We start from the raw sequence: 15,602 nt of genomic DNA, 5'->3' as shown, positions 1-15,602 counted from the left end.
CCTTATGAAATTGTGATAACAATGTCAGCGTTTAATCGGTCAAAGCTTGTGCGTGGTGCGGGCGATGCCATGTCGCGTGGCGGAGCTCGTGGATGGGGATGGTATCATCGCTCCCTTAAGAAGATGAATGCACCAGAAGCAGAGATCGTCGCGTATGATTCGATGGTACCTACACCTGACCAGCCGCGGCCCCGCGCATTTATGGATGTGAGCATTGGTGGTGCGACGGCCGAGCGCATTGTGGTCGAGCTAGCGAAGGATATTGTGCCACAAACGGCTACTAATTTTATGAAAATGTGTACGGATGGGTTTCAGTCCAAAGCACTAGGCACAGGCTCGTACAAGAATTCCAAGTTCCACAATATCACCAAGGGTGTTTACATTGTAGGTGGCGACGTGCTTGAGGGCGATGGCACGGGTGGCCACGCTGCTTTAGAAGAAAATCAACGTTTTTTTGACGACGAAAACTACGCACTTCAATTCTCCGAGGTAGGCGTGTTAGGCATGGCCAACGCTGGCCTTCACAAAAACGCCTCGCAATTCTTTATTTCACTTAAACCGCTGCCGCACCTTAACGGTCGTAACGTTGCGTTCGGGAAAGTTGTGGATGGAAAGAATGTGCTGAAGAACATGCAAGGTGTCTACTGTGTGAAGCACAAGCCATTGACGGACATTGAGATCATTAGCTGTGGCATATTGTAACTTTTCACGATCAAAACCAGGTCAACACAGATAAGCTCATCGAGTCGAACTAGCGAGTGACGTAAATTGTTTTTAGAAACGAACCAAACTTACCTCATTTATTGGGCCAATTATCTAATGCGTCTGAAAGGCTTCTTAGAAAATTTTAGGCTTTCTAACCTTGTGCACCAATTTAAAAAAAATATATTTTTTTTTTTGTAAAGCGTTGTACACTAAAATTGCGACTCGGTGACACCATGGCCCATGGTGTTTGTTGACGAGAGTCCACCAGTAATGGTATTCTGCATGGCGTCCACCAGCTCCGTGCCTGACCAGCCCTGGTGTTTCAGCGTCTCCACATTCTCATGACGCTCAGCCCGCTGCACACCTTCGACATACGCGAGCATGCCACGCTTTGCATAGTCTCGCGCAAAGCGAGTGACGCCCAAAGAGTCACAGTGGAAGCCAGCGAGTGTGATAAACATCCAGCAAAAGCCCAGCCGCGCAAGGTCTGTCACAAACGTCTCCATCTCCTTGTCCGACAAGCCGGCGGCATCCCAATTGAACGATGGCGACAAATTGTACGCCAACATTTGGTGCGGAATCTTGGCCTTAACGCCTTCAGCAAACCTGCGTGCAAGCGCGACTCCAGGCTTGGCCGTTTCCATCCAGATCAAATCTGCATACTCACCATAAGCGCGACCCCGTGCAATGCAATACTCGACCCCACCACGTACGCGGTAGTAACCCTCCACAGTGCGCGCAAGATCCCAGTCAAACGTAATCTTCAACCCAAGCGACTTGGCCAACGTCTGTTGCTCTGGCAAGCTCAGCTCCAAGCACTGGGCATTCCATTTTGTCAAGGCACCAGGAGGTCCAGATGTTTTAAGAGCCTCACGTACAGCCTCTGGGAACGTCATGACACGAGCACGCTTATCCCACTCGCTTCCACGTCCATTAAGCGTCGCTTCACGATACGATTCGACAGTGCAATTCGTGGCGCCAAGAATAAAAGGATGGTCACGTGCGTCAATATTATTGTCCAACAGTGTGGCAGCCTCGGCATCCGTGCGGGCAACAATCACCAGTGGACTTCCCATCATATCAGCCTGCAATCGAGCAGCAATTAATCGCTGAATATGTTCCTGCACCGAGACAAGCACCTTGCCACCCATGTGGCCACACTTTTTAGTGCCGGGTTTCTGGTCTTCAAGGTGAATGCCAGCGGCACCACGCTCAATAAACATCTTCGTCAGCTTCATAACAGCCGTGAGACCACCATGGCCAGTGTCGGCGTCGGCAACAATTGGTCGCATAAAATCCGTGGGTGGGCATCGGATGCGCTCCTCCGCGGTCATGCGGCGACGAGCTTCGTACTGCTTGCGGTCATGAAAAAGCTGAGCACGAAAGAGTTGGTCCACCTTATTTGGTACTGTGTCCATGGGGTAGTCCGCCACATCGGGGCCGGGCTCGTTGGACGTGGACGCTGTAGACGACGACTGCCAGCCGCTGACGTAGACAGAAGTCAAGTGTTTGGCCATTTGCGTCACTTGAATCGTGTCAAGCGCACCAAAAGTGTGACTCGTCTTCTTCGCATCATGCAGCTCACGCAGCATCTTGTAGAGCTTACGCGACATCGCAACCCCAGCGTTTGAAGCAGGAATTGTACCCTGAAGTTTCACCACGTCTGCGGCGCCGTATGGGCGCTTTATGTACTGAAAGCGCTCACTGCGAAGAAATGCCTCGGTCTGCTTGATACGCTGCATATACTCGTTCTCTTCAGCGCGGGGGTCATGGGAGCTTAAATGACTAGCGATCTGGCTAATGCGGACGTTTGAGGCGCTCATGGCAAAAGGCGCTTTGAAGAAGGTGGGAAATTAAGATGGAAATGCTGTTACAATAAGTACAATTGGTTTAAAACAGGATCGCAGTCGAGGATTGGTTGTTAACATAATGCAGGCTCTGACGCATCAATGTCACTATTGTCGTTGGGCAGAAACCCGACTCACGTTGATGGACCATCTCAAAAAAAACCTTTGTGTTTTAAGGGAAATAACACGAAAAGACTAATCCAATTTAAAAAAGGGTTTTATTTGCACGGTGTGTGTTAGGGTTGTTTTAATAGTTTCTTGGATTTTTTCTTTTTATTCTTGGACTTTTTTGACCGGTTGCGATGGCGGTTACGGTTGCCCAATAAGAAATCGTTACGGTCGACGGGTGACGAAGCGTCCTTGTCCAACGCAACGGTGTTCTCGGTTACAGCGTCGGTTACAAGAGAGTCAAGGGGCTCTGTGCTTTCGTTCGACGTGTCGAGTGATGCTGGAGGAGCAGTTTCGTTCGCAATGGCAAATGTTTCATCGGAGCTAAACCCAATGGCTTCCCACGATGAAAGGTGGGCATACGGACCCGTTGCCGACGCCACCGCATCTATAGCAACTATTGGCTCCATTTGTAGATCTTCCGTTGCATCGAATGGTTCGACTTTAAGAACCTTGTTATCGGCGATGGTCGTGACAGTCGCCACGTTGGTATTTTCGAGCTCACAGTCGCGTTGCGGCAGCGTCATGGATTGTGTCAATTCCACTTGAACGAACTCGTGCTCAAGTGCACGTTGCTCGAGCGATTCTATCAGCGCGTTATCTGTTGGTTCATTCGCCACAACGGTCTGAGTGTTACCAAAGTCGTCGCTTCGTTCCAAGGTGACTGGAGTTACGTCCAAGACTTCTGAAGCAGGCGCAGCAGTTCTCTCAGCTCTCCAACCTTTCGCAGGGTTTTCAATAGGCTCGATGAGGTCCTCGGACATCTCCTTTACGGTCACAAGATTCTCCTTTGACAATCTTGGCTCCTTTACAATAATAGGAATGACTGGAAGCTCCAATGTTTCGCCAGATAGAGTCTCGACCTCCTTTGCCACCAACAAGGGCGTCACAGGATCAGTCGTTACTGATAATTTGACAGAAGGTACCACGCTTTGGAAAGCGTCCTTGGCAATTGTCGTCGAGCCCACAACATCTTCTTTTAACATAGTTGGCTCCTTTAATTCAATAGGATTAATTGGAAGCTTTTCTGCTTTCGAAGTTGCTGCCTTGACATTGTTCGTTTCCTTCTTCAACACCTCGGGCTGGGTTGGCTCAGTTGCTTTAACACGTGTAGCCAAGTTCTTGGTCGCTGTCCTCGTTGTCGTGGTCATTTTAGAGTGGTATTTCTTTGTATACATACCAGCATTCTTCTCATTCTTCAACAAGACGGTCTTGCTTTTCATCTGGAGGTAATACAGACCTATCGATGCCATGCCGACGCTGAGCAGCCCTGTCACAAGTAGCAGCGTGGCGCTCGGAGTAGTGGTAGCTGTTGCTGGCATGTCGCCTTTCCTAGCACTACTTGCTTGCGTTCGATGGTTACTTTATAAGTGGTGCAAACACGCAGCGACAATTAGTGTCTCGATATCATCTTGTGTGTCTGTTAAGTTAGTCACTACCAGTCCGCATGAATATAAAGCGCTGGCTACATTGATTAACCGAATCTACATCGGTGGATGTGCTCCGACATTAAAGAGCCCGAGTCAAAACGCAACATAATTTTTTTATACCTAATTAAAACATTGTCGATAAAATAGGTATATCGTAACCCCCTGTGTGCATCAGATAAAGGTCGTTTGACTACCACTTGCTGCTTCTCCCTACGACCGTACCTATCTCGAAATCATCTTGAAGGATCGTCACCAACAAGATTCCAGAACGCCACGGGCTCTTGTCCTTGTCGCACCGTCTCCCAATGGACTGGAAAGGCTTCATAGCATTGCAAAAGCTGCGCGCCGCTCTTTGCTACCTCGACTTGATCATTCGTCACGTCAGTGCCACACCAAACAAACATATAGTCGGCACATGCAACGATCAGGCAGAGCCCTCCAATATCCTTTGTTGGATCACGAAAGTAATCTTGACTAACGCTCAGCAGTGGGCCTTCAAACAGTGGTGTTTTCGTTGCTTTAAGGCCGTCGCGGTTGCAGCTTTCTTTCGAATCAGCGTATGCGATATCCATACGAAACACAATTGTTTTTGGAAACTTGAGTTTGCCTTCAGGATGAAGGTGTTCCCACTCGGTGAGTTGAAAGACAAACCCGACGTTTGGATCAACACTTGGTCGAGCTTGACGCACCAAATCCAATGCTTTATACATGCCAATGTTCTTGTACCACATCAAGTACGCAATTGCTATCGTGGGAGAACGGGAGATGCCTTTAACACAGTGAAGAAACACTCGTCCCTGAATCTTACGAGCACGCTCAATAAAGTCAAATACGCTGTAAAAATGTCGTGCAATGTCTTGCGATGAATGGTCTCGTAGCATTATGTTAAAGTAATTAAAGTCGTCGGGATACGAAATGGGGGCCACACTCGCTGCGCAGTTAATGATATGCGTAATACCGTGTTGCGTCAGCATCGACTTGTTCTTGGCAACAGTGGCACCGCCAATGTACAGAAAATCCAATAGTCTTGAGCATTCTGCAGCCTCGTCATTTCGTCGCTTTACATTGTTAAATGCACTCGTACGCGGTGTAGCGGTCGCAATGTCTACTTGCGATAAATCCAGCGACAAGTTGCCGGGGTTGCGGCTGCGACGCTGTGGTGGTAAGTTCATTCGCTTCGGAGCATTCACGTTGCCTCGAAGAGACACGGATACTAACGGAAGCGACGACTTTACTGAAGGAGAAGACAGTGCCTTCCCAAATGTGTTGTTGCAGCGCTGTAGATTCCTATCAATTGACAAGGACGCTGATTTTTCCGAGGATGAAGTATTAGCTACTACTCCGAGAGAGCGCTTTTTCACCTTGGTTAAGGAAGTCGCCCATAACAAAGGATTCATCTCCGACTTGCTCGGTGTTGAGCTCTGCTGGCTACAAACGCGCTTTTTTGGCATTGGTAGTGGTGTAATTATTAAGCCGTCGTCGTTGAAGCTATTGGTATTAAATACCGGTGATTTCGATACTAAATAGTAGCATAATCCAAAAAGAAAGGATACATCAGCAAGTAATCATCCACTTTTAAAATTTTCAAAACGGCTCGTCTATTATGCAAGGGTTACATTAAGTACCTCGGGGAATGCTGAGTGGCGACGTCTCTTCACTTAAAAATGGGTTGCGAGGTGACGGACCGATGCAATTGCTTCGTTCCTCTGGTATACTATGCACCATCAAATCTGGTGAGCTCGAATAGATCTTACGAGTTGGTAAGTCCTGGTCATCTCCCATTACTTCTGTATGTAATAGCTCTCCAAATGCCTTCCGACTAGTTTGATTTTACATATATAAGGCATTGTTAGTCCAGCCAATGCACAGCCAGTATTCAATAAATGACAGCACTTTTTACATTTTGCCGTCGGAATAACAGCGCGTGAGCGATAGAGGCCTCGTCGTAGAACAACGTGGAGCTTTTAGGTGCATATCCACCGGCGGAAGTGCATCCACGTTGGCTCGTAAAGATTTGTAGCTATATGATGCGGCGGTCGGGGATGGTGCCTCTGAGGGTAAGAGAGCTGAGTGTATGGTTTCAAGTTTTCGTTTAGCATGGGAGCCATCTCCGCCGCTGCTCTGTTGCGCGCTTAACGGAATGAACACATGCGCAAGTTCCATCGCTATTAGAAATGCTGATTAATGGTCCAACTTGCGTTGCAGATAGTCAAAGCACTCTCGTCGTGCAATACGAAGTGCTGTCTAATCACTAAATGCTATAATCGAAACGGAGGGTGGAGGTTTTAGGAATTTTTAAGAGGACATTCCCCCGAAACGTCGCACTACCCAGATTGATCAATCTCTTTGTAATGAAGCATACTGAAGTACTGTTTAAATTTTGAAACGCTTCGTATCTGGTTGGGGATGAGCCTTTGCGTGAGAACATGTTATACGAGGCAAGCCTTCAGCCAGAAAGTGGGTTTCGATGTGCATAACGTGCGGCCAAAAATAATTCACGACCACCACTGAAACGAAATCCTTGGGTATAAAATTCGAAAATTAAAATGACATCTTCATGGAAGCCATGTATCGATAGAGAAAAACATGCTCATGTTTCACGCACCATTTGCGTCGATTTTATCAGTATAGACACATAATCAAACTAACTTGCATCTCGGTAATTGTCAAGAACTGTTTTACGAAATCGAAACATGTCTAATGTTGCGCAGTCTCTAGGCGTTTTTTTTTTGGTTGGGAAAGGTCAAAGCTAACGGAAACGCTTACAGGTGTCTAACTGCTGAATTGATAGAAAGTAATGCAACAATTGGAAGGACGAATGAACGTGACAGACCCATGTAGCCATTGCCATTGCATACGTGTTTAGCAGGGCGAGTCTCTATGGAGCACAGGGATATGTCGTAATACAGTAAAAAAATCATTTTGCACTACCTCTTATCGATAGGCGTCGCATACTTCTTGGATGATGCTTTCCAAGCTCTGAATAATTTGAGAATAGATGGTCCGGCAAATATTAATTCATTATGGTGCAATGTATTTACACAAAATTAATCACTTCAGACCAATTTCCCGAATCACGTATTGTTTGTAAATATGTATCGGGCAGTTACACGAAATGCTACCAGGCAATTGTGTGAGCTTTTCTTTCAGAAAAAATGGTTAACGATAGCAAGTTGATGTCACAATTTACATCCATCGTTGTGCTTGTGCATGCTAATGACTATGAGCGCAGTTACCGTTTATTATGACATGGCGGCCCTTGACGCGTCTGCCGCGAAAGATTTTGTCGCGGGGCACCCGACGGCGCGTCTGTCTTTTCAATCAACAGTCGTCATTAAAATATTCCTATAATGAAACGGGAATGTTACACGAGCAAATTATCTCAAATGAATAAATTGATTTGTTTTACAAATCAAATTAGGCAAAATTAGAAAATGTTTGAATTTGTTTTTAAATAATGACCTGAAAGTGGAGTTGAAAGTTGCCGTCGCTATTACTTTAACAGTACTTTCTAATGCAAATAAAAACTAGTTTTATTAAGGAGAATTATTGGGGCACCTCCCCCCCTTTGACGGGTACACACCTTTCCCCCCTTAGATAGCACTGGATTTATCAATTGAAAGCACTTTGACATCAATAGATTTTTTATCTCAGTTAAGTAGCTATATTTTTCTCCCAATAGTCTGCCTCCACCCTTTCAAGGCAGAGGGCTCCCTGCGTGTAATTGTGTTCTCCTTGTTTCGTGATCCAGGAAGCCTTCCCCGCCCGCGTCGTATGGGAGCAGGCTCTTGAGTAGACTCAATTGCAACATATTGAGTCATGGCAATAAGGTGGTCTTCCAAAATCCTCTGTTAGTGAGGAGGCAGCACACTGTGCCGAGCTTTATACTGGAAGATGGCATCCTGACTGCGGAGTTATTTTCAGAATTTTCATAAAAATATTTGAATTTTCCAACAACTAATGCTCTGAAAAGTCACTCAGCTGGAACCGACCACTGATTGGAAGTGTGGTCCGGACGCGATGGGCACATGGGAATCCAAGCCTGCGATCAAATGTTCCAGTGCATGCTGCTTAGATGTCGCTTCAGCGTTGAGATTGTCGCAACTGTTCATGCACCAGTTTTAGAGCAAATCCAGAAATCTTGCGAGTGATTGCAGCCCAAATGTGTCCATATTTCTCCAATAGTGTATGAGTCTAGTCAAAGGCAATTGCACGCCTCACCACAGCTTCTTGATGGTCAATTGAATGCTAGATGCGATGATAAACATCTGCAACATCACATGAGGAGACTGAATTCCATGACTTTATGGCTCCATGCTTTCCCTCAGCCCTGGACGTTGCATTGTTGCCAAGATGCTGTACTTGGTACGTTCAGGCTCTCACAAAGCGCTCCTTAAGTGGGAGCCAAAAATTAGCAATATAAGCACAGGCTGCTTCAGGGTACTGAGTGCAAATTTTATCCCAATTTGCCTCATACGTTGCAATGTCTGGGGAAGCAACAAATGCTGCCAATTTTGCGAAAATATGATCCAAACATCAGCTGGTTTAGCATGCTAAAATGCGGATTTTTTAGCCCTTTTATTGTAAATGTGTCTTGGAATTAGAGAACAATTTAGATTGGTTCAGCGCAGTGCTGCAATAATAACTTCTGGAGTGGCTGCCACCTCTAAAAGTGCTTTGATGATCTCGTACTCTTGAGGCTTAAGTTTTCTTGCAGCAGGGATAGCATAGCAAAGCTTGGTTTTGGTCATAATTAAGGTCACTGCATTTAAAAACAACACGCCATTTCCACTCATCATCTACAGTAGATATGCGCTGAATTGCTGCGGAAAAAAGGTATTCCATTGCCTTGGAGCTCCCCTGGTGCTTTCAGGTTTCCTCTGTCGAATATTCCCTGGAGTTCTTGTACTTTCTTCCATGGGCGCAAGTCAGCCCCACCTTTCTGACTTCATTGCACTTGATTTGCATTGATCTCTTCCTTAAGATAGTTAATCCTTCGGAGATGACATGGACTGGATAGAAGCTTCAGCTTCCATAAAAGTTGAATGGAAAGCTGTTCCATTGTGAAGGGAGATGTGGGTGTTTTCTCTGAGCTTTTAGGTGCTTTCTCTGGGTGTCAAAGTGACTTCTGTTAAGATTCTGTTTTTAATTAATTAATCCAGCGGGTGTGTATCCCCTATCTAGGGAGGAAGGATGTGTCCCATCAAGGGACTGTGGATAGCTTAAAGTATAGGGCAAAACTCTCGTTTTTATGACTTACAAATGGGCAGGCTTGAATCACCGCTTTTTAAAGTCAATGTAAGAAACATAGAAAAAGAAACGTAGCTGTAAAAAGTATACACTCTGCTGCTCCAATAATGACTTCGTAATTAATTTATGCCATAGAACTAGCCATATTAGACATGTACTCCGTGCAAGTGCTGTGCGACCGATCAACAGTGGCAGCACTTTTGTGACGTTCTCCAAAATCAAAAGTCGCATGGATTGGATGTCAAACACGAGAGGAAAATATGCTGCTACAAAGAGTGGTGGCAAAAACCGAAGTGAGTATATTGTTCTATTTGAACTGCTTTCTCTTCACCTAGTCCTGACTGGGTTTTTACCTTTTTGTGCCGTTTTCCTGTCACTGACGTATGTCCGCGCCGAGATCAACTTCATCGATGGTGTCGACTACACGTTGTTCTTTAACACTCCTCCCTCACGGCGTCGGGCGCACGTCTGACATTCCCCACTTCAGCTTTTTTGTTTCAACTTTCCATGATCCATTGAGCACTGCGTCATCAACTCTCGCAGCTGGACAGCGCTAATGCTTTTGTTAACAAGTCAGCTGCCATCGCCTTCGTCGGTCCGTAGGTGGGCTTCACAATCCCTTTCTTGGCGTAATCCTTGATAAACTTGAGCTTAATATCGATGTGCTTTTCGCGTGTCGAACTCTCTTCATTTTCCAGCTGACGGATTGCCGCTTGATTGTCCATTTCCATGGTCATTGGCAACGCTACAGTGAACTCCAATTCGGTAAGTAGTTCGCGCAGTCCCGATAATTCTTGTCCAGCGTGTGACGCTGACGCAAATGCTGCTTCCATGGTTGAAATCGCGACGGCCGCCTGTTTGCGACACGTCCAGCCCACAATCATGCCGTTCAAGCAGAATCTTCCGCCGCTGACCGATTTACGACTGCTCTTATCGCCGGCGAAATCCGCGTCGCTTATGCTGGTAAGTTCCAGGACGGAATTGTTTGTATCTTGGTTTTACTTGAGCCGTAGTTTCACATCCTTGGTTCCTTTTAGGTACTTCGCGATTCGCTTGGCCAGCTTCCAGTCGGTTGATGTTGGCGCAAGCGCTCGGCGAGTCGCTCGGTGGACTGCAAATGCAATATCGGGGCGTGAGCAGCGTGCTAGCCACAATAGGGATCCAACTATGGACTGGAAACTCTGCACCGATGCGCCTCTATCTGGACTATCCTTGGGAAGAAGTTGGACCACGTCACGCACATCGTTATCATAATCGAGTCCAATCGGTGTCGTAATAGGATTTTGCATCTTGTTAACCAAACTTCATTAACGTCCCATCAATAGACGCTTCTTGATCGATGTCATACCCATTCTCAGCCGAATAAGAAATTCGCATGCCTAGGAATTTATTGACGACTCCCAAGTTCTTGATCTGCAGTGTTGTCAAGAAAATAAAAACTTGATCCACACGTTATTGTCCCTGTCGCCAGTAAATTCTCCACATACACTTCAACAATAGTATGACCACTGCTGTCGATTTTGAAATAGAGACAGGTGTTTTCATACATTGGGCGAAACCTGCTCCTAGCAATTCCTTTTGAAGAAGCTCTGACCAAAGTCGGCCAGCTTGCTTCAGACCATACAGACTGCGCTGATGTCGTAAAACCACTTGTCCAGAATGCTGCAGTCAAAGCCGCTGAAGGTCCGCATCGTCCACAATCATACCCTGTTGTACAAACAAATAAATGTCGATTTCTGGCTCCGTTTACGCCTTGACATATGCGTTGGGCACATCACCGTGTCGCGCTGGCACGCCCCATATTTGTGACAGTGCCAAAATTACCTTACTCGTCGTCATATCCATGACCGCGGCAAATGTCAGTGTGTAATTTTCGCCCAGCGACTGCTCGTTTCCACACGCCACCATGCGTGCCTTATACTGCTCCACGTTACCATTCGCATCTCTTTCGTTTTAAATACCCACTTCGTGTGATGCGGGCGCATATCATCAGTGCGGGGCACTATCTCCCACGTTCCGTTTGCGACCAGCGAATTAGTCTCAACTTTTGCTGCACGCTCCCATTCGACGCGCTTATCACTCTTCATAGCAGTTTTTCAACAAGTAGGATCTTCATGATACACTGCCCCAATAATCTCGCGTGGTGGGATTTTCTTCCCACCATATCGTATTACCATGCCCGAACCAGGGCTAGTCACTTCCTTTCTATCAGCGGCTTCTTGACTCAAACGTTTTCCTTGACCTCCACGCGTACCGCGCTTTTTCCGCTTCTGAGGTCTGGCGTTTGACTCCTCCCGATTATGTCCAATATCGTTGATGGGCGAAGAGAAGACCTCACAAGTACTTAAGGTCTTCTCTTCGCCCATCTCGGCCTCAACTGCAACATCGCATTATCGAATGAGCCGATTATTCGCCTCTTTGCTTAGTGTCTTGATATTCTGAACGTGTTGGGTTGTATGCACCACCCGGTCCTTCGTAAACAATACGCGGTATCCTTTAATTTCATCATTCTTACCAATAATGATTCCCTCCTCTCCGCGTCTGTCGAGTGCCTTCAGCTTTGGTTTACGTATAGCAGTACACGGTGAGCCAAAGATGACAATGTCAGTCAGGATAGGCTTAATCCCTGTCAGCACTTTAATAGGTGATGAGTGTCCAATATTTCCTTGAGAAGGGCTGCGGTACAGAATATAAGCCGCATATTCCGCTGCCTCGCCCCATAAACTTAAAGGCAAGCAAAGATCATTGAGCGCACCATGTTCATAATCGTCTGGTGCGTACGTTCCATTATCCCGTTTGATGCTTGATTGTCAGCTTCCGAAATCTGTCGGCGTACACCTTTGCTCTTCAAAATGGATCCACAACCTTGTATTCACTTCCTCCATCTGTTCGAAGGCAATGTACTTTGCAATCAAAGCGCTTTTCAAAGTAGACGAGGAACTGCTCGAACTGCTTAAATGCCTTGTCTTTGGTCCTGGCGAGAAATACGCGACAGTAATTGCTTTTATGATCAACAAAATTAATCATGTATCAGTTTCCAAGTCTGTCGGCTGGAGTGATCGGCCCCTTGATGTCGCTGCAAATGACACCGCCAACTCTATCAATGGGTGCGTTCCGTCCTGTGTCTTTCCGCGATTGGTTATTGCGCTTTTTTTTGCCGTGAGCACATGTCACGCAAGTCGGCCTTTCCTTATCCGTAAGACATATCACACTTCCAGGGTCACGTGCCATGCTCTCTATTGTGTCGTATGAAAGAAGGCCAAAACGCAGATGGAAATCCAATAGACCCCCCCCCCCCCACTGCACATCGCTGCACGACGCATTCACTGCGTCAGCGAGAGCCATAATCACATAATCAACGTCCTTCTTCGCCTCAGCATTGACGACTTTTACAACCAATACGTTGCTTGCATCCTTGTGCACATCAAACACTTTACACCTGTTACTTCGACGGCCAACGTAACGTTTTAGCCCGTCATAGCAGAGCTCGTATCCCAGCTCCTCTATCTTGCCATATGAAATAATATTCCATGGTAGGTTGTGTGCATAGTATACTTCACGTAGGGTGACTTGGCGAACTTCACCGTCCACGCAAGCCTTGAATGTAGCACTTCCCTTAAGCTGCATCTTCATGGTCTCACCGTTCGGGAGCAAGCATTCTTCTTCGCACTCTACTGGATCATGCAGCTGTGCAGCTGTTGTCACCAAATGACGACTGGACCCGCTGTCAATAATTTATTGGACGTGGGATCCACCCCATCAGAAACCGCCAGCGCAAAATTCTTCTGCTTTCTGCTTGGACATTCACGCTTGTAGTGCCCTTCTTTTCCTCACTGGAAACAAAAGCCTGGTTTCTTGCTCTCGCGCCAAGTTTTACGTCTTCGATCGCCATCATCCTTAGCTTTGAATACAGCCAACGTTGCCCTACTTCTAAATATAGACGTAGGATCATTCATCTGAGCAAAGTGCACTAATTCCTCCGCTTGTCCCAAAAAGTCGTCACGCTGCGGATTATAACGCGCGAGTAGAACTCCTTGAAACGCACTTGATAAACAAGCGTACTTAGCGATGTTCTCGAGCACCTGGTCAGGCGCTCCACCGACAGCATCACTCACAGCCATCATATACATCATGTGATCATTCCATGACACCGAATCTTTCTTCTTCGACGCGAAGAGCTTGAGCGCTTGAGATCTTGATATTCTAGGGTCAAACTTCATCTGCATCCTGTCCATCGCATACCACACTCGTGGGTTTTCGGAATACCAGGTATCCACTTGGCTGTGAAAGTGTTGGCCAGCTTTGCCGATCTCATATCTTCCTAGGACGTCCAGCTTAATGTCTTCCGTCCACATGCACTCACTGAGTTCTTCCGCGTTACGAACATGACGAAGAAATCGCTTTTTTTCTCAAGGACCGAATCCAGCTCCAAGTCCAGGATACACCTCCTTCCCTTCGAAGGCCTCAATCGGAAGCTTTAGGTCCCTGATTCCCGGCACCCTTGGCGCCACAAGGTACGTAGGAGCTTGTGTTGGTCTATGTGCAGCTTCTTGAGGGTGCTGTGGATGAAAACCTATCCCCCTCCGACTGCTCTCCTGCCCTCTCTTACCTGAATCCTGCTGCACAGTGTTGCGCTGGACTTGGCGTGACTTCGTCTTCAAGGGAAGCCATTGTCATGCTGCAATTGTTCCCGTGCGCGCCTCCGCATAAGTGCGGAAGGTGCTACTACAAGCAGACGCAACCGAAGCTTGGTCACGTCCAACCTTGTCGAGCTTCTAGCCTGTTAAGGCGAGCTCCGATATCACCCTTCATTTCCGTCATTAACTCCAGCAGCCATGCCACAGCCTCGCCCGTGTCGGAGCCTGTACTAGCTCCGGCGTGCGGCGTGCGGCATGCTTGGCGCTTGGGGTCGATGTAGAGTATCCTCATCCATTGGATTTGGGCTCATAACCTGTCAAACACGAGAGGAAAAGATGCTGCTACAAATAGTTGTGGCAAAGACCGAAGTGAGTATATTGTTCTGTTTAAACTGCTTTCTCTTCACCTAGTCCTAACTGGGGGTTTTACCTGTTTTGTGCCGTTTTCCTGTCACTGACGTATGTCCGCGCCGAGATCAACTTCATCAATGGTGTCGGTAAGTCGGTCGACTACACGTTGCTTTTTAACATTGGAGCCTCGAAGTTCACGGTAATTTCACCACGAACTTTTACGCGGGAATTATTGAGACTTAAGGCAGAGCACTGAGTAGGGTCCAAAGACGGCGCTGACGAAATCCGTCACCGAAAACCGATGATCACTGTATGTCACTGATCCGACATTTTAAGTAGAGGTTCACGCTATCGTCGGCATGTAAGCACTGAATTCTTGCACAGGTCCACCAAAAAAATACGAAGGACTGGTGTGGATCCAGGAGATCCGCGAAGCAGTGATACTTTTTTCAGTGACTCGGATATAATATCCTTTAGTATATTATATAGTATAGCTTTCGTCGCACGCATATTTGCGATCATTTGGGCGGATGAAAAAGCGATTTTGGTAGGAAGAAGTCTAAATGGTGGTCGTTGGTAGCTATCAGTAGAGACCTGTCAAATATATGACCGAAGCAAGCAGCTCTGTCGAGCGCAGCACGTTGGTAACCTTGTATCTCCTAGGTAGCTGCTAGAAATATAATCACCTTTGAGATACGAAAAGATCATCACGGTAACACATGTGTGCTTTTTTATGAGTCGATGGCAAACTTTTGCGGTGAGTTGATACTTGATAACCTAAGAATTTCGGGAGAATGCTTACTTTAAAACTTGAAATCATATATAACCACGATACAGAAGCGGTTCGCATTTATGGTACAGAGGGACTCAAGGCTTATACTGGAGGTATATTACCAAATTATTAATTTTGACTTTTTTGCAAAATTAAAATGGAAATATAAACACGCAAAACATGTTTTAGTCACAAATCATAACAGAATGTAAACAATATGTTGTAGTTAGAATTTAATGATCGCATGAGCAAGATGACGCATAAACCATATGTTGGAAGTTAAAACTTGGTGTTTTGTGATGAAGATTTGTAATGCGCCTTAATGACGGTTTCAGTCGCAGCATGTTTTCTAAAGCTTTGAATGACGGTTCGAAAAGTACGGAAACATCTCAGCAACATAGATATCTTTAAGCTTTAACGCAAATAATATATATATATATAT

At 46.4% G+C, this 15,602-nt stretch overlaps 4 protein-coding genes across 4 annotated transcripts; 1 reads left to right on the top strand and 3 right to left on the bottom strand.

Annotated features, from left to right (window-relative positions):
- Positions 1-21: 21 nt before the first annotated feature.
- Positions 22-702, top strand: CCR75_004726 (uncharacterized protein; the record flags this gene model as incomplete). Its single annotated transcript, XM_067962812.1, has 1 exon — positions 22-702. One exon carries the CDS (start codon positions 22-24, stop codon positions 700-702), a length of 681 nt encoding a protein of 226 aa, XP_067822596.1.
- A 212-nt stretch (positions 703-914) lies between these two features.
- CCR75_004727 (uncharacterized protein) lies at positions 915-2,528 on the bottom strand (the record flags this gene model as incomplete). The annotated part of the gene is made up of 1 exon (XM_067962813.1): positions 915-2,528. One exon carries the CDS (start codon positions 2,526-2,528, stop codon positions 915-917), a length of 1,614 nt encoding a protein of 537 aa, XP_067822597.1.
- A 260-nt stretch (positions 2,529-2,788) lies between these two features.
- CCR75_004728 (uncharacterized protein) lies at positions 2,789-4,042 on the bottom strand (the record flags this gene model as incomplete). Its single annotated transcript, XM_067962814.1, has 1 exon — positions 2,789-4,042. The coding sequence occupies one exon, from the start codon at positions 4,040-4,042 to the stop codon at positions 2,789-2,791; it is 1,254 nt and encodes a 417-aa protein (XP_067822590.1).
- Positions 4,043-4,383: 341 nt separating this feature from the next.
- On the bottom strand, positions 4,384-6,538 carry CCR75_004729 (uncharacterized protein; the record flags this gene model as incomplete). Its single annotated transcript, XM_067962815.1, has 3 exons — positions 6,051-6,538; positions 5,776-5,969; positions 4,384-5,669 (listed from the first exon to the last, which is right to left on the bottom strand). The coding sequence occupies exons 1-3, from the start codon at positions 6,311-6,313 to the stop codon at positions 4,384-4,386; spliced, it is 1,743 nt and encodes a 580-aa protein (XP_067822591.1). The 5' UTR covers positions 6,314-6,538.
- Between the last annotated feature and the right edge of the window lie 9,064 nt (positions 6,539-15,602).

This window comes from Bremia lactucae, linkage group LG1 (genome assembly GCF_004359215.1).
Source record: "Bremia lactucae strain SF5 linkage group LG1, whole genome shotgun sequence".
Taxonomy (NCBI): Eukaryota; Oomycota; class Peronosporomycetes; order Peronosporales; family Peronosporaceae; genus Bremia; species Bremia lactucae.
The sequence above is the reverse complement of the archived record's forward strand: the minus strand, read 5'-3'. Positions and strand labels throughout refer to the sequence as shown.